Below are 24,129 nucleotides of genomic sequence, written 5' to 3' on the forward strand. Positions count from 1 at the left end.
GCAGAAACAGAGACACTGATATGCCTGCCCCCTTCCTTTTTATGCACTTTCCTGGCACCCCATATGTTACTGAGGCATGCTGGTGGCAAAGACCTGGTTTAAGCCAGCACAGAGTATTTTCATGTGAAGCTGTATGTAACTAAAATATTAGAAAGTGATTTTTTGGTTAAACTGGTACAGCATGCCTACATGTACACTTACAAATGGGCCATATGATGGAAACAAGCAGGACACTCCAGGGTGTATGTCTCTGCAGTGCAAGAAGCAATGTGGGAAAAAAGCACGCAAACATGCTGTCATGAGTGTATGCTAGATGTGAATTGTCACTGTCTCAGCGATGTCTTTGGGCATGCTCCTACTCTGTGGTGAGGGATAGTCTCCCATTTTTCATGGAGGAGGACATGCCTTTGACTTCACCAAAGGGTGAGATTAAGTTAGCACAGAGCTGCTGACACTGCATACTCACACCCTGGCCCCACTGCAGTGACTTGTAGCTGTGGCCATGCCCATGTTGCATCAGCATTATTGAGGTGGTCCTCCATCGTGGGCTTGCACTGCTGTGTGCGTGACAGAGCCTGAGTACGGACTTGGTCCATAAAACAGTGACTAATCTGCATCTGCGAAGGCAACACACAGCTTACTGATACTTTCACTGCAGATTTCCATCAGCTGCACTTCTGGGGATGGTATTGGGCTTTTCAAACATGTCCTCAGGAACGGCTTCCATCTGAGAGATGAATGTTGCTAGCAAAATAAAAAGTAAGGCACTGCCTGAGGCACAGGTAATAGACTTAAGAGAAACAGTCTGGTGTTGGGACAGGGCATTTCCTAAAATGTGGGTATTTCTGAGGAAAAATCATGCTTTTACCACCTTTAACCTAGAAATTTCTGAAATTAACGTGAATTAATTTTAGGAGCCCTCTGCCAAGCCACAGCCCCTCAGTGTCTCCGGATGTTAGGGGGGAAGTGTACAACAGCCTCTGGAAGCAATGTTTGGGTTTGGCTCCCTGAGGTGCTGGTCTGTCTTCCAAGGAACAGTGGGGCACCTTGCAGGCTCTCAGCTTGTCAGTATAGTCCTATAAATTATTTCCTACATTGTGCCTTTAAAATCCATCAAGAAAAATCTATTACAGTTCTCAGAAAGGCCTCATAAGGCTCTGAACTCTGCAGCAGCCTGTGCTCCAGTATTAAGGCAGTTACTCCACCATGACTGGCTGCTTTTCAAATGGCTGCAGCCTGTTCTGTCTCTGCAGGAACAGCATCTCTCGGGTCTCCCCTCCACCTTGGCAGCTACCCAAACTGAGGGTGGCTCTCCTGGCACTCCCCTTCAGCTCCTCAGAGATGCATGAGCAGGAAAGCATTTGTAAGTCTCAACAGATCACAGGGAGAATGTAAACACACAAGACATGTAGTCCAGAGCTAAAAAGGTTTCACAGCTTGTGATGAAAAAGTGATGCTCTGAGTCAGAAAAAGGTTGTTACCAGGACATTTTTTAATTAAAAATTGATGAATAATTTCCATTTATTGTGAGTGAGGTACAGGCAGAGGTGTATTTTATTCCATGGTTGCAATACTAGAGTGGCACCTGACAGTGAAAACAGATTTGATATGTCTGCTCATGATGAATTAGTCATTAACATATCGGCCCCCTTGACCATAAAAGGATGGCATCTCAACTCCAGAGCCAGTAAAGGAAGGCTGAAGTACCTTTTCCACACCAAGATCACAGACTTGCAGAATAGCTGAGGTTAGACGGTACCTCTGGAGATCACCTAGTCCAACCCCCTTGCTCAAAGCAGGGTCACCTATGGCAGGTTGCTCAGAGCTGTGTCCAGTCATTTTGAGTACCTCCAAGGATGGACAGTCCACAACCCTCTTTGGGCAACCTGATCCAGTGTTTGATCACCAGAACAGCAAAAAAAATTCCTTCATATGTTCAAGTGGAATTTCAATTTTTGCTTACCTCTTCTTGTCCTGTCACGGGACACCACTCAGAAGGGTGTGGCTTCATCTTCTTTACTACCTCCCATCATCAGACATTTACACATTGATAAGATTTCCCCTGAGCTTTCCCTTCTCCAGAATAAACAATATCAGCTCTCTCAGTCTTTCCTGGTACACCTGGTGCTCCAAGCTCTCAGTCGTCTTAGTGGCTCTTTGGTGGACTCTATCTATCTAGTGTGTCCACATCTTTCTTGTACTGGGAACCCAGGACTGGGCCCAGCACTCTAGATGTGTCTCACCAGTGCTGAGTATGGATGGATCACTTCGCTCAACCTGCTGGCAACAGTCCCAATGGAGCCCCAGATGTTATTGGCCTTCTTTACCACAAAGGCCTATTGCTGGCTCATGGACATCTCATTGACTACCAGGACCCCCAGATCCTTCTCTGCAAATCTGCTTTCTAGCCAGTTAGCCCTCAGCATTTACTGATGCTAGGGGTTACTTCTCCCCAGGTGCAGTATTTTGTATTTCCTCTTGTTGAACAATATGAGTTTCCTGTTGGCCCATATCTCCAGCCTTCTAAGATCCCTTTGAATAGTGGCACAACCAGCTGGTGTATGTCAGCCACTCCTTACAACTTTGTATCATCTGTAAACTTGCTGAGGGTCACTCTGCCTTACTATCCAGGTCATTTATGAAGAATGTTAAACAGGATTGGTCTCAGTATTGGAGGGAGGCTGTATCTCATGTTCAAGGAAGGGCAAAGTATTAAATGAATAAAGTGGTAAAAATCCAGCATTTGATCATGTCCTCTACTATATAAATGTTCTTTATACACCTCCATCAATGCAGCTGGTAGGTGGGGACAAACGGAGTCTTCCAACACAAGTTTCAATTTCTATGGTCTGGTGTTCTGTGACTTTGATTTACTCCTACAAAACTTTGTACTTTTAGGTAGTATCCTAAACATGCATTAAACAGTCTAGAACTACTTAACTTCCAAGACCAAAGAGCAGGAGTATTCATGTCAGTATGACCAAATGTAATATGCCCAAGGAGAAAAGACCGAAAAGGCCACCCAACCCTTTTCACCTCAAAGGTTGTATCTACACCAACAAGTAATTTGCTACGATAGGAGCAGATCAGTAGGTTGAAATGGCTAGTGCTGAGGCCCAGAACTGAGTCTGCAAAACGCAACTGAACCCTTCTGCAACCAGAACCAACATGGTGGATGATCGTGGGATTTGCTTGAAAACTACAACTGCTCTGAACCAAAATACTAACATAGGCACAGTTTAAACCACAGACAGCCAAGACAGAAATGGTTGTACCCTTCCAGAACATGCAGTAAAAAAATTAGTCTGAAACATGTGAGGGAACAAATCTCTTTGTCCTTAACATCTTTACTTCATTTATCTCTAGGGATAAGGAATTAATTTCTGGGGCGGACCAGAGGAATAAAGGTCTAGACAAATAGGTAAGGAGTGGATACATGTCTATATAAGTGTGTATATGTGCAAACACATAATTTTGGTCTTTTCCTAAAGCTCATGAAATACAGGCCATGTAAATCCTTTTTCTTTCTGTATTGTAAAGAAACGCATCTTGCTTTTTGTAGACTCAGTTTAACATTCACTGAATTAATGGAGAGTTAGCCTTGTCAGTTCAGTCAACACTTGATGAGCCCTGTATTTTAGAACAGAGCACAGAAATTAGAGCCCTGGCCTACCTTGCATGAATACCTTAGAACACAGCTATCAATAAATATTTAATATTGCCTTCTAAGTTGTTGATTTTTTTCTTAAAAAAATTTAAGGAAATAATGTCAAAATAGTAAGTCATGGTATACAAACTTTCATTATTTCATAATGTGTACAATGTGTATGTAAAAACTCTGTAAACTAGGTTTCTATTCAAATCCCATGTTATTTAATAATCCCATGGTAATAAAGATCAGATTTACCTCATTGAAAAGTAAATACAAATCAAATTAAAGTATTGAATATCTTTAAAAGTCATTTTTACTTTTCATAAATGCTGCTTCCATAGACTATTAAAATTATTTGAATTTAAAATGTGATAGATATTTACATCCTTATCAGCTGCAGATCTGCTACAGTAAGCAATTAAGGAGTTTCTCTGTCATCCATCAATAATGTTGAATTTTCTCTCACTGTAGCAATTCACATTTAATCGAGTTAGTTCAAAAGTAGCAACTGGTTGAATACTGAGCCCAAGATAGTATAAAAACATAACCAATCTTTTATCTGACCGCAGCTGGTATGTAATGAATCAGATAGTACTAGCACTCCTGAGTACTGCAAAATAGTGGACTGGCAATGATTCTTAGGGTGCACCATGTTGGGGACAGGCTGCTGCCCCAAATGAAGCAGTCAGGTAGCAAGGTGAAAGCCAAAATGGCTTTTGGCCCTCCATGCTTGCACGGGTCGCAGTGCAGCCAGGGAATGACTGGGCGCTGGGGTCTCTGTCAGGCTTTGCCTTTGTTGCATTGAAGGAAGAGTGGCAGGGGCAAACTCAGGCTTTTAAAAATCATGCATTAGAGCTAAATAATAGTGAAAGTCTCCCTGTAACACACTCAGGGCTCCTTTTTTTGTTTACCTCACATCCTGAACATATTTTCAGCTTGGCTATAGAGCAGTAAGATTTAGTTTGTTTTTCTTTTAGTGAAACTGACATACTAATATGTTCATTAATCTAGTTTTGGGGCTGTTAAAAAAAGTATGAAATACCAGAAGACCTCAGTAAACCAGTGAGGACTGGTAACATTGCATCATAACAGGACAACTATAACAAACACTACTGGGCATTGTTGTTTGTATAAAAATTTTATAAGAACTGCCATTAACTACGTGCTTCGCATCCTTTTAGATTGTTTGAATTAAAAATGGATCCATTTAGGTACAAAACCAAGGCATATTCAGTTGACATTAATTTTCTGGGAAGATTCAAGACCCAAAAAGGTTTTGATTGAGTATAAAAGTTTGTTGTTTGTCGGTTTTTTTCTTAAGTAGTTACTTAACAATTTTCTGAGCAGCTACTTATTCCCATGTTGAAACAATACTTTTTACCTTACTCTTTGCCAAAGAGTCTTGCACAGTGTGACCCAACTGTAAAACCAAGATGCAGAAGGGAAGTAACATATGCCTGGTTGCTGCTAATAGTTTTGACATACCATTTTAAGCCTGTGAGCAATTCTTTTGTCTGCATGCTCGGCAGGTAGCCTAGCACCACGGCAGAGGCACACAACCGACAAGTGACACAGCAGAGCACTGGTGTGAAGTGACACAAGCAGCTGAAAGGCAAGGAGATATTTTCCCTATGCTTTGTTCATGTGCTTTTCTTTCATGTTGCTAAATATCAAACATGGTTGATATATTCTCTGGTTAACAAGGAATCCCTGTAAAAGGGACCTTGGTAAGCAGTCAATTTCATAGTAAATAAAATACTACCTTGTACTTCTCTTTTCTTCTACACCTTTTGCTTCTTGACCTGATTTTGACTGGAGTCCAGTATCTAAATCCTGAGGGGCACCTGGGCCTGAGGAGTTTGTTTTACTGTTTCAAGCAGGCCCATGTATTCTGGGAGAAACATTAAAAGATAATCCTTCCACTTAGCATTTCTTCATGAAATAGAGGGCACAAATTGTACCCAGCTGACATCAGACTGAATTTTCAACATAAACTGCCTAGTTACATGAACTTCAGTTTGATTAGGGGTGTACAGCCACACCCATGAAGATAATTCTGGCTGTGTTTAAGCAGATGTGCTCTATCAGGCATTGGAAATTTAATTCTTTATTGCTATTCATAATGTATGCACATGCAGTGAGTTATTCTTCCTTGCAGTGAGTTATATTGGAGCCTGGTGACTTTAAATTCAAGGGGCTTACAAAGCCGTTTCTTCACTACTCAAATGAATTAATTCTTTGTGAGATACTCCAACTTTATTCTTATTTTGCACCTCTGGAGCTATAGGCAGAACAATATTCAGGAGTTACACCACTTGGACTTCCTTTGTTTTGGATAACAGCCTGAATTCAGGCGAGGTGTGTGATAAGGGTTAGAAAGACTTAGAGTAAAAGCCGCATGCACTGTCTGAGGCAGAGTGAACTTCGGAGTCTCTTAAAAGCAAAGATATGGTTTGACTCCTGACTCTGGCAATAATTTCTAGTCCTGTTACTCTGTTCCCCATCTGTAAATTGAGGATTATGACATTTCCTTGTCTCCCAGATTATTCTGAGAACTGGTTAGAAATTGTTAATCTCTCTGTTACGTTGACTAGCTGGGAAAATATCAAAAGTTACCTGTAAGACAAAGAGAATATTTACAAAATACAAACTGTCTGGAAAGAACTGTGGGATGAATGTTAGATGGGGTTAGTTTAATCATCAGATATGTGATGCTGTACAATGTTCTTTCACTAGGACAAGTTAAGGATAAAATTCCCTAGCTAGTAAAGAGATCCAGTAGAAAACTGATCCGATGGGTAAGGAACATCTCCTTCAACTTCTTCTTAGCATGTAAAAAAATGCAAGTATTTCATCAGCACTCTTCCCCTCAAATTTCTAGGGCTGTGTAATGAATACGTTATACTTTTCTGTGCATTTTTAAAAAACTATATTTCAAGACAGCTGACTGTATATCCCTGAAAAGAACCCTGATTAATTTTAAGCTAATTAGATAATAAAATATTTTCTCAATGTAAAGAAATGTCTTATAGAAACCACAGTGCACAGTGCATGCTTTTGGCACTGTTGTAAGCTCCCTAAAGCAGCAGTTACATGTGTTGTGAAAAAGGAGTGACCCTAATATGAATAAAAGAAAATTTGTACAACTTCCTGGAGTTTTCTTAGATGAGGCAAGCTGGAGATTGTATCAGAGATAAGTGTTTTAGTCATACAGAGTTCCTAATCAACTTTGTTCTTCTGTTACTATTTTACAGAGGAAAAAAATTTACTAAGAACTGAAAATAAATTCAAGTATCTCATTTCAACTCAGCTCCTCTCAGTTTTAGAAACCCCAAATCTAAATGCTGTCTGTCATATCACTAAATCCAGTGCCCATACTTGCTCCTGTAACAAGACTTTAATGATGCTACACAAATCTTTGAAGATATGATCCATCTGCAATTCACAGAGAGGGCAATTAAGAGAAATGACAGCAATCTTTTCTGGCTAATCACACCGAACTTCTCAGTTTCCATTACACTAACAGGTCTTAGCTGACGCCGCCTTTTCAACACTGAACTATTCTGTCACCGATATGAACTGTGCCTGATATGTAATTAAGTCACTGCTTGACTTCTATTTCACCTAGAATGAACAAAACCACTATCACCAACACTGTAAGTTTGTTTTATATCATTATTTCCCTTTCTTTGCAAGACTGTATACGATTCTTACAATAAAGATTTCCTGGCCAGAGAAAAATAAAGCTTGATACTTTTTTTTGGAACAGACAATGCTCATCTTCAGATCACAGATTAGCTCAGGAAATATTTTCTGCTGGGAAGTTTGTTCAAATGGTTGACTCTGCAAATTCAAATGCAGTCACTAAAGTTGCATATAACATTTGTTCCTTGAGCTTGCATTACAGGATTCTGCTGATGCAGCTGCAACAAGGATACATAAGAGTCCCTAAGCTGCGGGATCCCTCTTGGTCAAAAAATTGATCAGCAAAACTCTACTAATAGCAGTGTTGCTCGTTTCATTTGTAGGATGAACACTCTGCAGACTGTATAGACTGAAACTCTATCTTTCCTACGTAGAGCACTAACCTGGGCAACCACATTTACATTTCAGCACAGACATAGACAGCATCCACTCACATTTGTGTTAGAAAAAAGTGGCATTAGTCATACATTTCCTATTGCCTCTTCCAGTTTTAGGAACTGATGGTGGTCTCATGGTCTTACTACAGGAAAAAACAACAGTCTCAGTCCCTACATCAGTATAATCCAGAGGACTTTCTTTAATCACATTGCATATTATAGAAACTAGAGAAGCAAAAGTTGCAAGGCAGCTCTCACATCACAGGACAAATTGTTTCCTGCACATCATTAGTTAATGCAATTGGTTTTTCTTCTTGAAGTTGGGTATAGACTCTGATTGTCTGCACATGGGCCAACAGAGCTATTAAGATGTCTCTGTTTCAGCATCAGTGCTCTGGCAATGTATTTAAGTAGAATTAGTAGACCTGATGGCAATGAACAAAATTGCCAGATTGACTTTACACTTTAATTAATTACAATGGCTTGCAAATTATCTTTACAGATGTAAGGCTAGCCTTAAGTAAATCAAATCATTCATTAACTGTTAAAAAAAAGAGAACTTAGTAACCAAAAGCACAGGTTTACAACAAAATAAAGCAATTAAAAGCAATAAAAGGGGACATTATTACTAACTTACACATTGCAGAAAGAAATTAATGCAAGGATGACAGGCCAAGGGAGCATGGAAAAAGAAATCTTAAATAAGAGACTGGCAGTGGCAGACACATATGTTAGTATTTTAATTTTCAGATTTTATTACATTTTTTATTGCTCAGAATAAAGGAAGCTGACCACTGTGGAATCTATGAAATGAAGAATTCCTACCTGGGGCTAGAGAATGCAATGCAGCGTTTTGCAATTTTTTATGTCCTATGATAAATGCAGATTCCATGCAGTCCAAGATGTAACTAACTGGACAAAACCATTATTCTTGGAAAAGTAGTTCCACTCTAAAAAAGTGACTGTAAAAACTCAGCTGTGTAAGCCTCTGCAACTTCTGTGTCTCAATGGCTGTAAATCACATTTGTTCAAAGCACAAGTTGTTTTTTTCTCTTCCAAAAACATGGCCAGAAGACTTCCCTTGGGATAAGAAACTTCTGCTGCGTTCCTTTTGGCTTATGCATCATCCTCAGAAAGATGATTCATTTGAATCCATATTTCTGAGTATGATATGTGAGCCAAAAAGGAAGAAGCAGAAATTTCTTGTAATAATGACTACTTAAAGCTTTAGATATGGCGCAATGACTCAGAATGGTCTCTGAATGGTAGTGGAGCACCTCACCTAGCTAACTAGATTTGCTGAAAGCTAATGTTACAAAGGTCATATAGTCACCATGGTTATCTGATCAGGAACTAGCTGAGCATATAGCCTTGAATTTTGTGGCATGTACCTAAAAATGACTAAAGCCTCCTTTGACGTAGAGAGACTACCACCAAACTTGAGAAACATAATAAACTTGCAGCAGCATGCAGTATACCACTGCTTCATGTTAATGTTTAATCTCCTAATTAAATAAGATACTACCAAGAGCAATCCACGACTGCATTAGGCAGCAGTTACTCTCTGGGGTTCTTCTTAGCCCACTCAGATGTTAACTGCCCCATGCTTCTGGCTGCAAGGTCTGAGGACTGGAAGGAAATGTTTCAAAATGCCATGAGTCTGTCCTCTGAAACGAGAAAACAATCTCAATCACTAAGACTGCTTTGGCCTGTAGAAATCTCTAGGATGCCACTCACCCAGCAAAGCCAAAGAGGCCTGTCTACTGCTCAGGTTTTAACCAGAAAGAACCTTTTATCCTCAAAAATGAAACAAAGTTGATCACCAGCTTTTTGAAGCCTAATTGAAGTCACTGCCTGAATGAAGAGCAATGGCTGTAACACAATCCAGGCATGTCTGGAAGAAGCACACTATCAGCTGAAGACTTGTCTCCTTATAGAACAGCATTTACAGGTATTAGCTCAGCTTCCTACCTTTAATCTTTCAGTATTATTGGGCCATAAACAATCATTGCACACACATAAAATCAATTTGATTTGTAGCTGAACAAAATAGTTAATTCCCTTCAATACAGAGTGAACATGCAGGGCCATGTTCAGCTTGAGTGCAAACAGTGACAATGCATACAAAATAAGTATACCCTGGTTTCTGTATTACAGATGAGGATGCTGGGCTATAATCCACACAGAAGCATATGTTTATATCAGCTTTAATTTTGCCTGTTGCACTGCTGCCACAAATGAAGACTGAGTTTTGGCTGTGTAACCACAAGTTTGCTGACAGTTTTTGTTCTGGTTTATAGCAGGAGACAGAAGGGAGTGCAGCCCAGCCTGTTGGCACCATAGTGTTAAGTACAAGAGATAGTAAAGATACTTGTCAGTTGAGTGAACAGAAGAGGATTGAGTGTATGCAGAAATAACACTGTCTGAGGAAAGAATTGGCAGTTTTATTTAAGCATTCTTCTCTTTATCCCTTTCTTTTAACTAGAGGAGGGATTTCATGAAACTCAACTTCTAAATCTCCTGGTACAAGGGCTGCTCTACAACATCCATGCCCCAAAAAGGCTCAGTATTAACAACAAAGAAGCGGTGGCTGTGACTTGTTACACAAGCCATTGGATCCAGGCTTGTTCAAACTAAGTAGCTGGTGCTGAGGGAGCAGGAGTGGTGGGCACGGATGGTGGCACTGGGGTCATACAATCATAGAATAATTTAGGTTGGAAGTGATCTCTGGGGTCTATCCAGTACAAAACAGGTCTAACTAGATCAGGGTGCTCAGGGCCATGCCCAGCTGAGTCTTGAACACCTCCAAGGATGGAGATCCTATAGCCTCATTTGGCTCCTGTTTCAGTGTTTGTCTATCTTATTAGTGAAAAAACACTTTTTCCTGTATATCTAATAGGAACTTCCTATGTTCCAACTTATGTTCAGCACCTCTCAACCTATTGCTGTGCACCAGCAAGAAGAATCTGGCTCCGCCTCATCTGTATCCTCTGACCAGGAATTCACAGACAGCAGTAAGTCCTTCCTAAGCCCCTCCACTTCATCTTAAGGCTAAACAAGCCCAGCTTGCTCAGCCTTTGCTTGTACCTCACTTGCTGCAGCCTCCGGATATCTTGCTGATCCTTTGCTGGACTTGCTCCAGTTGGTCAATGTTTTTCCTGCCTTGGGGAGCCCAAAGCTGGGCACAATACTCCTGATTCAGTCCCACAAGTGCTGAATTGAGGGGAAGGATCACTTCCCTCAGCCCACTGCTGCCTTGCTAATACAGCATGGCATGCAGATTGCTGCCTTTGCTGCCAGAGTGCAACCTTGGCTCATGTTCACTTTGTAGTTCACAGGATCCCCTGGTCCCCCAGCTCTTCTGCAAAGCTGTTTTCTACACAGCCATCCCCCAGCTTGGAATGTTGAATAAGGTTGTTCCATGCCAGATGCAAGACTTTGCACTTGGTTTTGTTGACCTTCATGAGATCAATGTCAGCCCATATCTCCAGCCTGTTGAGAGCCCATTGAACACCCTTGTCCTCCAGCATATTAATTGCTCCCGGTCCCTCCCCCCATCAGTTGGGGGTGTTGACAAACTTGCTGAGAGTGCACTTTGTCCCACCATCAGTGTTAATGAAGACATTAAGCAGTATTGGCCTGAATAGTGATCCCAGAGGGATGCTGCTAGTTACAGACTGTCAGCTGGATTGTGCACCACTCCCACACCCATGCAGTGGGTGTAGCACCATTTAAACAGCCTTAAAAGGCAGGTAATCACTGTAAATGGGTTGTGTTTGTCCTGGAGAAGAGAGTGAAAATTCAAGCTGGACTTGGGAAGACTACAAAAAGGCTAGTGGATGAACTACTAAATGAATAATCCTGTGCAGAACAGATGCACTGAAGCTGAAAGGCTGGTACTGCAGTGAAACTGTGGGAGCAGAGCTGAAGAATTTTTTTTTTCATAGTGCTTGGTAGAGTGTGACATTTCTTTACTCCGGCCCTTAAAGAAATCCTTCTGTTCATTTCTATTGGGTTAGGGGTTTTTTTGTTGCATTCAAACACTATTCTCAAGCACCAACAGGAAATATAAGAAATAAAGGTAATAATCAAAACATACCTACCAATGGAACTTTAATCTTAGTATATGGTATAATCTTAATATATGACATAAATAAGGGTTTTAGATACTACTTGCTAAAAAAATCTAAAATAAAATGTCTGAAGTAATATATTTAATATTTTCATAACTGGTTAACAGTTTAAGATTAGGAAATAATTTTGGCTAAAATATTTCTCCCAACCTAAAGTTTGAAAGCAATAGTTTTGATTCCAAACATTCTTCTGCTGGCTGAAAAACTGTCCCATCAGCCACTGAGAATGGTATTGCATCCACTTGGCAACAGCTGGAGATCACAGATGGTAGTAGCCAACTTAACATCCAGCATGTATGCTTTGGATTCAAGGTGTAAAAGGCTGGGCTGCACTGCTGTCTGCATAAAAGCCCATGCAGGAGATTTAGATATATGTACATAACTGAATATGTTTCAGATTTGTTATATTCTTTATAATTTTGTTTAATTTTTTTTCTTTATACATTACTGAATAGCTTTCCATCATTTTGCTGTAAAGGCATATCTTCAAAATGCTAATACCAATAAACTTTTAATCATGTTTATTGAGATAAGAGGTTCAATCACAAAATGCAATTTGTCTGAGTGTTCTTAGATGTTAATGGTTGAATGAGTTACACCTCTTTTCCTTCCAATACTCATTTATTGTAGGGTGGTAAGCATAGTCACTAGGTAGTATATTTACTTATCCTAGACTTGCTGTTACTATCTATAACAAGCTCACCTTCTCCCAGCTGTGGTGTTTAAACAAAATTTAATGTACAAATAGATAGAATTCAATCATATTCTGGATATTTTCTTCTAGATGGATTTCAAAATAATGCATGGCTCTGTTTACACCCCTAATGTTTGCAGGACATACTATGAAGCAAACAAGTAACCTTTTCTTATTATAGTCTGTGGCTGCCAAAGACAGGTTTATCATACTTTTGCAGGGTACTGTCATGATTTGTTGCCTTTCACCACTAGTACAGTGACGTTCTGGCTTCACTCCCAGAAACCAACAAATGCCTTACAGGATGTGCAAAAAAAGAAATGGGAGATAAGCCACAGCAAATCGGCCACAGCAAATAAGGAAGATAGGGGAATGTGTGGGAGGGTAAGATTTGGTCTAAGTTAGAACTCTGGAAGAAACACCTTTGGAAATCTTGTATGCTGGTTATGCTGTGTTGCAGCCTCCACCAAGTCCTGATATAGTAGTATTTTTTGTGGTTTCCATCTAAGTTATTCGGACCAACTCATAGTAAGCTTGCTTCAGTCTATTATGAAGTTTAATTAGCAATGTTGACAAATCTTGTGCATATTTTCCAATGTTCATAAAAGTAATTGTTAGACACAGAGTGCAATGTTATCATAACAAGACAAAAAAATTACTATACCATTTTTCAATATATAAAAAGTGCTAAAAGAGTGCATGGGATCAGTGACTAAAAGTGCCCAGAATACCCACCAGTTCTGTGATTTTCCAGATGCTCTCTCTTACACTCTTCTAGCAGGCCCAGAACTGATATCAACAGAAGCAACCAGAAAAGTGGGTCTATCTGCTTTCAGCTCTCAAAATAAATTAAATAAATTACCTAAAAGAAGTCCTGTATTTGTGATGGAAACAAGAGAGATTGATTTTTCCTGCTCTCTCTGCTTTATCGCTACCCTCATGACAGAGCTGCCTGGCAGCCTTAAATAGGACATGACATGTTGTCATCTTTCCTCCCCTATCCCTTTCATGTCCTTCAGGGAATCTCAACACAAATGCCTTATTTCAAGGAAATAAAATTTTTCTGCCTCTGGCACTTCTCTTTGCCTTTCTTCTACTCATTGTTGTTGTCACTTTTGCTCTTTTCACTGCTCTCTGGCAATGACATCAGCGTGTCCCATTACTATTGAAAAGCTCCCCCAAACATCTGAGAAAAAAAAGAACAAAAGCCAAAGAACAATCATTCCACTTGACACAATGTATTTTATCACCTATCACAGCTGAAATTATGAAAAAGCTGTTCTAGAAGACAGAAGAATTTCTGTATGTTCCAGATATTCAGTATCTCTGTCTTGCACAGGGCTATTAGGGACAGGATAAGAGAGCAAATAGTGACCCAGAAGAGTGCAGCAATAAACGATACGTGACCTCATTGACAATCATGGATTTAGCCAGCATAACCGGGACCATGACATATGGTGCTCTGTGCTTAGTGCTATCTTCTGTAATAACACTGTCTACACTATGGAAGTTCACCCCAGATATGTCAGTTTTTGCCAGCTATTAACAATGCCAATCCTTGTTCTCAGCAAGCTGTAAAATAAATGGCAAAAGACCAGTGAAAAACATGTCTACTCTTTCACAGAACACTTGACCATCCTAGACCCAGGCAAGAAAATAAAGGCTATAAAGTATTCATCTTCTCAAACTCCAAATCTGAGAGATGTCTTACGTGAGACATTTTCATTCAGATTAATTCAGCTTTCACAGAAACCAGGAAGACAACTGTAATGCTTACTTATAGAGGATCAAAACCTAAGGGATTCGTAAAGTCACAGATCTTTTTTTTTGGTATTTGGATTTGTTACTTTGGGAGATTTAAATGTATCCAAATAAAACATGAGAGTAAAAGCCCAAAGACACAGTTTCTCACTTTCTGGTTCAGAGGTTATCTGTGATCTAACCCCCACAGTAGACTACACAGTGTTTAGGGGCACGTACCATCTTCAGTCACATATACAGTGCTGAACAAATGAATTTTCTTCCACAGACTAAAAGCTTGCTTTCTGATGTTATGTGCCAGTTGACATAAGATTATCATATACTCTATAAAGGAATTTTATTTCTCTATGTGCATTAGTTCAGTCAAGATTTTGACTAGGAGTTCTGAATTGTGTCCACAACTTTTGTATTGCAATGCAGACACAAACAAAAGCAAAAGCCTTGAGCTGTCCTATCTAGAATCTGATTTGTCTGGTGGATCTGATGAAAAACTTCTTGCTACTGGAGAAAAAGAAAGGAGATGTCCAAACCATTCTCTTGGATTTTTCCATGGCATTCACCATTTCTGCCCAGGGCACCATTATTTGTGATAAAATACAAAAGGTCCAAGTGAAACATTAAAATTACTTGGGCCCTTACTGGAGGAAGACATTAGCACAATACCAGTTGGTAAAACGCACACAAAGTAACTCCCTTTATCTTTTTTTTAAAAAAAATATTTCTTAATCTTTTTTTAATATCAACATACAGGTATCAGCTCAACTGAAATACAGTTGAAATACAGCACTGCCTCCAAATATTGGTACACATTTCTGTTGCCAAGATGATTTAGTACAGGACGAAAAAAAATCATAAGCAGAAAGGGTATCGATTGGCAGATTAAAAAAAAAGCAAAGTTTGCAATGACAATCTACTTTATCATAGAGGATTCAGGTGTGAATTGATCAGTCCAGGTCATATTTAGGAGCACTTATGGTTCTTTGTAAGAGCACCTCTGATATTGTTGGCCATCTCTCCTTACCTAGAAGATTGCCTGTTGCGGTGGTCAATGACCTGGCATCAGTTACTGCTCACACTGTCTTTTGGCTGGAGTAGAGGAACTGATATAACTGAATGTAAATCTTCCAGCACTTAGAAAAAACTAATTAATATAAAATGCTGCAGGCATCTCCTCAACACATCTACAGACTACACCTCTGGTGTAACAAGCAGAGGAAACCCATTTTTTATGTTGACTTTGCAGAGAAATAAAAAATTCAATTAAAAAAGAGCCTGGCCTAGAAAGCCAAAATGCCTAACTGTCTACAATGAAGACTGAGGTCAGCAGTTATTGCCCTCTGATACACAAGAACTTTTCTTACTTCAAAACCAGATCTCTCCATTTAAAAACTCTACACTGCAGTGACAAAACAGGATCCAAGACTGCAAACATATTCCTTCCTGAAGAAAAGGTGTAAGTGAATCCATGAGCAATGGTCACACTCAGTGTATCACCCAGAGACCATGTCAGATTTTGTGATGTCAACTGCAATATGGAACCTGTGAAGAGCAGAGTATTCATTAAATAGAAGACAGGTAAGATGCTTTGCTAATGCTACAGAAACTATTTCCTGTGTCTATGTAAACTTTCCAGTAACTGTGGAGTCCAGAAGTAGCTGACATTGGACATGCATTTTGAGATTGGACCCTGGGTTTGTTAAGACCCGTGGTTCAGTATGAGCATCCCTGCAGGTGTCTGCTGACTTTCCAGAGAAATGGTTCAAGTACCTGCTTCCCTGTTGTGACCAGGATAGTTTGGACTGGTTGTAGACTTAGCATTTGGCATCTTCTCTTCTCTTTTGGTCAGTGGTTCTACTCGACCCAAATTTGTCAATGATCTTTCAGCAAGAACTAACTCAGCGCTGCACACTGTCTTCAAAGCAGGCCATAGGGGGAACCACACTGCAAATCTGACATGTAAAATTGGAGGATGGTAAAAAATATGAAGGATGGGGCAAAGTTTAGTTTCAGTTCAAATGTGCGCTTAAGCCTATCAATTCATAGGCCAAGGATCACCTGAGCCATGATGTACATCTTAAATCATCTAATGGAGTTAGTAAATGTGGTTTTCATTCTCACAACATATATCTTTTTAAACTGGGTGCACATACAAGTAGCAGTATTTTAACATATATATGGAAGATACATAGGTAGATTTAAAATCAATTTATTTAGTGGGATACTCTTCTTGTCTCTATCACTGTGTTTGTCTTTCTAATGTTCCCATATCTTGACCTGAAAAATTCAGTGCTACCATAAGTTCTTAAGATACTGCATGTCTTCACAGAGGTGAGGGAAATATAACCATGGACCAGAAATCAAGCCATCTGCCTCTATGACCCACTACACCAATCAAGAAGGTGATTCAAATTGCTAAGTATGCAAAGGAGCACTGAGTACTGATTGTTGGTAAAATTATATAGATTCAAGATTCACAACATGTGTTTCTCAGAGGATATGGTCTAGGGCAATTTTAATGCTTTTACTCTTCCCTGCTTAAAAAAAAGAAGGGAGGGGAAGGCCAAATTCACTAAAAAAATACATTTGCACACCCAATTCTTATAGCATGTTCTAGACTGTACCAGATAATGCTTGTAGCTCAGACCCATGATTTCGAAACAAACACTTTCTGTTCCTATTTTGTACCATTTTTTGTGTGAACAGAAATTACTAATGTCACTGTATATTCCCAGAGCAGTTGAACTGCAGCTTTGTTTAAAAATCAAACATCTTATTTTTAAAACAAAACATTTTTCTTCCCTGAACAATGTCACCTATGAAGTAGAAAAGAACTCACATGGATAGGAATACTGAAGTCAGTGTGAGAGCTTGTGAGTAAATTTTGAAAATAGAAATATTAAGCTTAAGTCTTAATGACATGCATCAAGACATGAAAGTTTGCTGTTTAAAATAAAATTTACTTTGGTTCCAGTTCTGCTGCTGATTTTTAAATTAAAATTAAGGTAAGATAGGAAGTAAGCTGAGGTAGATATAGATAGTAGAAACGGACAGATTTTAAAAATATATACATTGGTGTGTAGGCACATATTGATATCATATATAGTGATATGAAATATCACTTAAAAACAACCCTTTGTTTCTTTTGGTTCTGTACACAAACATGTATGAAATAATAAGACTGTACCAAGTATCAAAGTATTTGACCCTGTGCAGTGGTCAAATGTAGACAGGACAACTGAATTTTGCTGCTAAACAAGAATTTTCTAGTACAGTGCTGGTCCTTTTGGAAATCATTTCATTGACTACAGTTGGAATGGAGCTATGTCGTAGTAATGCAAAATAAAAAAGAATAACTAAATACCACTGAGAATAATCCACAATACACTTTACGATGCAATTTGAAAATACAACTACTCATACAATCAGAGTTTGTCAGTCTAGGATTATATTGATACTACTGAAGTTAATGCAAAAAAATTATCTGCTGTTGGTTTGAATGGACCATGCTTTTTCATTTACAATGACCTGAAAAGTCACAGAAAATGAACACTACTTGCAAATCAGTGTTTCCTTGAAATCTCAACTATTACACCCAAGTTCAGGAGTACGTCATCTGGGATTGGCACACACAGTAAGATAAACTGAAAATATGATAGGATACAGTTTCCTTAAGTTACACTAACAACTATTTAGGATTCTCTCCCAGGATATTTAAAATTTTAAATGTAAGTAAACTTCAGGTTTAAATATTTGTACTCAAGAAATATTACAGGTTAGTGGTAATGGCTTAAATGAGAGTTATGTGGGGAAAATGTTTTTAGCGTAATGAATTCCTTTAATCTACAGAGGTAATATAGCTTAGGAATTGCTTGAGTAAATCAGGTAGTATCCTCGAATTTCTAAGCCCTCTTTTTCCTACAGTGCACATTATTAATCAGGCAGTTTTTTCCCCGCCTCCCCATACCTAGTGCATATCAATTCTGGGCTCAGAACAAATTAAAGAGAAAAGCAAACAGTTCTTCTTTCATGGTAAAGCAAAACTTGGTCAGTTGTAAAGATATTGGAACCAAAAAATATTCATGGTTTTATTTTTTTATATATTTTTTCAATTTATTAATAATCTTTTATATATATTTATTTATGGCTTTGAGCAAAGACAAAAGAAAAATCTAACTCATCCCTGATCATACAGTTATTGTAAGAATCAGCTCTACAGTCTTCCCAGCATCAGTAAGATCCAACCTTTTTCATTAATACATTTCATCCTGTACAGACATGAGATTTCATACTTATGGGCTTACTTATGTACAGAGAAAATAGGTCAGTTCTGAAACTAGCAATGGACCTTTATATTACAGGAATGTGAGTCATTTGTTTCTTAATCTAAGTATATGTACATTCATACATACATATATATATACGTATATAATTTTATACCCTGTACCATTTTTTTAAATTAACATACAAATCCTAGATATTGTCCACTCTATTACAAAGTCATTAAAAATTATTTATGGTTTCACTGAAAGACCATGTGAATTAATATTTCTTTATAGTGCTTAAAATAAAATAAAAATATATATAAAAATATTTCGCTACTAACCCCATTACTCCTATCAAATGTAAACCTTAAACAGTTTGAAAGATCAGTATATGATCTTAATTAGCTGACAGAATTTGTTAGTATTAAAATAATATAAGGGGTATTGTACTGATAAATAAATGGTCTTGCAGCGTATCCATAATGTTCTAAACACTTTTAAACAATCATTTCCCCATATACTACTCTGGGCCACTTAAATTAATGGCAACAGCGTGTTAATGGGTTAATTACATTGATTTTTACCGGTGAGTGGGAGTCAGCAAAAACTGGAAGGTTTTTTAAAATTTTTATTTGATGTACCACTTTAGTAAAAGGCATAACAGGCAGCATGGGTTCAAGCTCTGTTAACTTTAGAATATTTACTTGGCTGTCAAGTACATCTGGATTCACTGCATTATGTAGTTTGTGATGTTATTTAATTTTTCCATGCATCATTAACCTCAGCATTAATGTGAAAAGAAGAACTCCTTTGCATTCACTTCCTTAACACGAGTCAGCTGGGTTTTAAGGAACAGAATATATGCTTGTATCACATCCATAATGCTGATTTTTCAATGAGTTAAATTATGACACATTTAGTTTCAGTCTCTATTTAATGTGACAAATCAGGCACAAATGATTATGAACGAATTTTTTTTTTTTTTGTGGATAAGATAACGTGAAGGTTTGAGCAAACAAAACAAAACATTCACAAAACAGTATGCTTTAACCCTGCTTTCTGTCACCGTTTCCTTTCTGTTTTGAAGACATAAAAAATAATAAACCTCATACCTATGGGCTATGTTTGACACTACATGCCTTAGGATATACTAACCATTTAATTACAATATACACAGAGCAAATCGTGCATTTCCAGACAGACTTGATGCTATATTATATTTATTTTTGTAAATTAACACCACAGTCAACTACAAAACTACAGTGAAGACACAGAAAGCACCTGAAAGCCTAAATCAAGCTGTGGTTTACAAATAATCTTTTAAATGAAAAACCTCACTTCTAGACTTAAACCAGAGATTCAAAGTCAGCATTATAGGAATTTTAAGGTAGACACAATTAACGAATGGTTATTATTTTCTAAGATACCATAAAGCCTTTTCCTACAATGGCTGACCGAACCTATTTTTAGTAATCTTTTTTTTTTTTTTTCTTTTTTTCCAAAGCATGCATGGAATATTCTGAGATGCTATTGAGGGCAAGGAGAAGAAAAGTGATGGTATTGGTGAAGTACAAGCGGTTTGCAGGATCAAGCGTACAATTTTGCATAAAACATTGCATGTAAAAGTAACATTGTAGGTTTTCAGCCATTGCATTACAATTTAACAGTTGTGTTGCACTTAGCTTTAACAAATTTTAAAACTGTAACTTTTGAAGTGAAGAGCAGAACCTAAATTCCTAAACAAAGACCTTGCAATGGTACACCACACAGCAGCTATTTTTGTTTGGGTCTAAAAAGTTATTTACAATGGCAATATTTATAGTCTTTGTAAAAGTCTTTAGCAATGTGAAGATCGAAGTCCACCCAGTTTTCTGAAACAACAGAAGGATTGACATGTTGTGAGGTTACAACCTATCCAGAGGAGTGCTAGTGCCAGCCTTTTGACTGCAGGTGTTTGCAACTTATTTCTTTTCCAATCTAATTCCCAACAGAAAGTGCTAACATATGAAATGCAATGGGAAATAACAACTGAACTCTTCACGAGAAATTAACAACGTGTATGCAATAAATGAAATAACAAAGGTTTCAGAACATCACTCGGTCGGTGCTATGTGTTAGTTAGATTGAAACTTCTCTCTCTCTTTTTTTTTTTTTTTATTTTAATAGACTTGTTTGAAGTTTGTTATAGTGTTGATAATTTTCCCATGAAAATAGCAAACCTCATAAAGAGAGAAATCTGTCAGACTGATTTTAAAGTCGACATGTTAAAAGTAATTAATATTACAGCTGAATTTAGACTTCTTTAATGGTTTCAGGAAAGGAAGACATGAATTCAAACAAGTTTTTTTAATTCCGGGGGGGGGGGGGTTTGGAGAGAGATATATATATATGTTTTTTATATATATATATGTATATATATATATAAATTTTTACATTCGTTACGTAGGGCAAAGCTGTCTAAAGAATTTTTCTCATAGTAGACTGCTGGGGTACATTAGGAAACAGGCTAAAACAGTTCCGGGGACGGTGCTCAGTTCGTTACAAGTCTGCTGCTCCCAGTTACCGGGGATCATAAGTTTGACGCAAACCGCGGTTTGTCTCCCTCGGGCTCTGTGCTTAAGACTGTGGAAGAATCCCTTGGCAGGGGGGCCGGGGGCGGCGCGGCTCCCCGGTTCGGGGGGATGGCTCCCGAGGACATCTGTCGGAAAAGCGAGACCCGCTGGGGGACGGTGGCCCGGCCGGCCGGGGGCACGCTGGGGCCGGGGGCGGGCTGCGGGAGGGAGGCGAGGGACTCCCCCACGGTGGGGTGAGGCCTGGCGATCAGGGTGGAGATCTCGTGGGGCAGGGACGGCTGCGAGGCGGAGAGGGGCCGCACCTCCCGCGTCAGGTTGGTGTTGTGGAGGGCCTGGGTGCTCTTGTGGACCTCGCTCTTCTGGGCGGCCCCCGGGGGCTGCTGGGGCACCTGCGGCTGCTGCTGCATGAGGGAGAGCTGCGAGGCGGTCGGCGAGGCGTACTGGAAAGTTCGGCCGGCCAGAGGACTCTGTACGGGTGGGCTGCAGACGGCAGTGGTGTAGGAGCAGGGTGAGAGGATGGCAGCCTGCTGGGCTGTCTGCGTGCTGGGCGAGGGGGAGTGCAGGTTTCCGTGGGACAGGCTGCCGGCGGTGTAGACGGGAGGGGACTGCGTCCTGACGCGCGAGGCCGAGGTGCTGGAGTTCAGAGCGGGCACCTGCTGCAAGCTCGCCGGGGCGATGGTCTGCACCATCTCCCTGTCGTGCTTGACGATCTGCTTCAGGATCTCATTCTCCTGGTTGTTGAAAACCCCGGTGTTGAGGTCCTTCTGGAACTTCTGCAGGAGGATCGAGTTCTTCTTCCCTTCACAGAGAGGCAGAAGGGTTAGCGAGCCTGACACGCAGGGGCAGAGCCCCGCTCCGACTTCGCGCTTCAGCACCCCTCACCGAGGGCCGTACATCGGGAAAGCCTCAGCGAACGCTGGGCTGAGCAGGGGCCGCAGCTCGGCGGCGAGGCCCACACCGGGCACCGCCACAGCGACCCAGGCTGGCAGGCCGCTCCCAACGGCTGGCCTCCGCACACAGCCGGTCCCCCCCCTCTCTGCACCAGCACGGCGGGCTTTCGCAACACCACTGCGCTCAAAGGCACCTCGTCTTTCTGTGCCCCTTCGCTCGTAGCGTACTGCTGTTACTACAGTTGCTCTGGAAACGTAACCACGGTCATTTACGCAAGAACGGGGTGGAAAAAGCCATCGGGCTCTGCGTGTATCGTGTCTCTCTCTCGTTGCAAAACTGTCCTAATTTCTACCAAACTGTTACATAAGTTATAAATACACCTGCCGTTTAGCACACTCCCTGGAACTAATTATTAGACACTAGTAACCAGTGACCACTAGCTTGCAAGAATCATCTTTTTAAATGTTTGTGAACTAATACGAACTCACAGGTAATGTGACACCTGCTTACACAATAAAGGCTACTGTACACTGTGTCCTGATGCCTGCTTGAGCTCTCAGCATCTGCAAGGCGTAGACACTATTCTGTGTCATCAGACACACAGGAACACAATTGCACTCAATTGTTTCTGGTTTTGAGAAAACACAGCACTTCAGATGGGATTGCTGCTCCAAGAGCAGACTGCACTTTACTAATATGATTGGAGCGCACATTACTTAGAGGTGGACTATATTTCCTGAGAGTCTTGAGAGACAAACTGTAAGAGTTTGAAAAGACTTGATAATATAAATTAACGCACTGGCTGCTCACAATCTGCAGAATACTAAAACAGGTCTATACCTGTATTTCATTTCTTTACTCTTGCTATATGAAAGAAAACACGCTTTCTTCCAAATCACATCTTCAGCTTAGAATAGACAGCACAACGACACTGCCCTGCAATTCTTTCTGTATTCGCTTTGAAGAAACTGCAGACATAACTGTATTGAGAAAGAGTGATGTGGAGAAATCCTTTACACTGGAGTTTTCTTGTGAAGTTGAGGAAACACCACCAAACAGGATAAATGATTTTTTTTATGCACAGCTGCATTTTAAAACCAGTGTCAATAATGATGATCAGAGTGCAATTCTCCCAACCAAAGACCATGTATTTTATCTAGTATGTCCTATTTGAGAGGTCCAAATGTCTGGATGCAGAACAGTAGACTTCGCACACCCTGTTTTGATAATCTGCCATGTCACTTGGATATTGTTGGCCTGCTTTTCTGATTGCAAGCAGATCTGAGTAATGCCAGTATGCAGCCATCAATGCTAGTAGTGCCCACGTTGTGAGGAAAATGAGAGCCCTGCTGCAAAGGATTAATTCACTTCAACAAACATGGGTTTTGTGAGTGCTGAGAAGCTTCAGCTCTTCCCAGCATTATAGATGTCATCTGTAAACAACTTATGTAGGAAAATGTCATCTACTGCTCATGAAACAGCAAAAGCCCTATCAAGTGCTGAGGGCAGCAGAAGAAATATACAGGATTAATAAATAATACTAATGATAATTAAAGTATATAAAATAATCCTCAGAGGAGTATGAGAGCTTTCTAAAACTCAAAGGTTTTTATTATTTTAAAGTCAGATTGCAGAATTTCTTGTCTGGACACATGTCTTATTCATAGATCAACAGAACATTTACTGCAGTGTAACAGAAACAAAACTTTTAAGAAGGGTTTATTTGAGGCATTTTGTCCTGCAACTCAAGGAAAAGAAAAGGTAGAAAGATTTTAAGAATTCCTAATACGGGAAAAAAAATTATACCTATCCTGTCAAGTCTATCAATTGCCACCGTTTCAAAGGCCCTTCTCATCATGGGGTACTCTTCCAGAACCTCGTTGAAATTGTCCACTGAGAGGGAATACAGGCGACAGTACGTGTCTGCTCGTACACTGGCAGTTCGACGGCCCTTGGTCAAAAGGCAAATCTCTGGGGAGAGAAAGATTCAACACACACAGAAAACAAAGACGTTAGTGAACCATGTGAAAGTTAAAAGCTAGGAAGTGACTCGGTGCTAATAAGTATTAATTCAGTACTCA

The 24,129-nt window shown here is 39.7% G+C and overlaps 1 protein-coding gene across 1 annotated transcript in view; it reads right to left on the reverse strand.

The window, feature by feature from the left end:
• Nucleotides 1-20,121: 20,121 nt before the first annotated feature.
• The window catches only part of HCN1 (hyperpolarization activated cyclic nucleotide gated potassium channel 1), a 204,064-nt gene continuing 200,056 nt past the window's right edge, over nucleotides 20,122-24,129 (reverse strand). The window contains exons 7-8 of the mRNA XM_075019379.1: nucleotides 23,855-24,019; nucleotides 20,122-21,956 (exon numbers count right to left, since the gene is read on the reverse strand). Of these exons, the coding sequence (XP_074875480.1) occupies nucleotides 21,154-21,956; nucleotides 23,855-24,019 (968 nt within the window). The 3' untranslated portion in view covers nucleotides 20,122-21,153. The remainder of the gene's footprint in view (nucleotides 21,957-23,854; nucleotides 24,020-24,129) is intronic.

Source organism: Buteo buteo, chromosome Z (genome assembly GCF_964188355.1).
Source record: "Buteo buteo chromosome Z, bButBut1.hap1.1, whole genome shotgun sequence".
Classification (NCBI taxonomy): domain Eukaryota; kingdom Metazoa; phylum Chordata; class Aves; order Accipitriformes; family Accipitridae; genus Buteo; species Buteo buteo.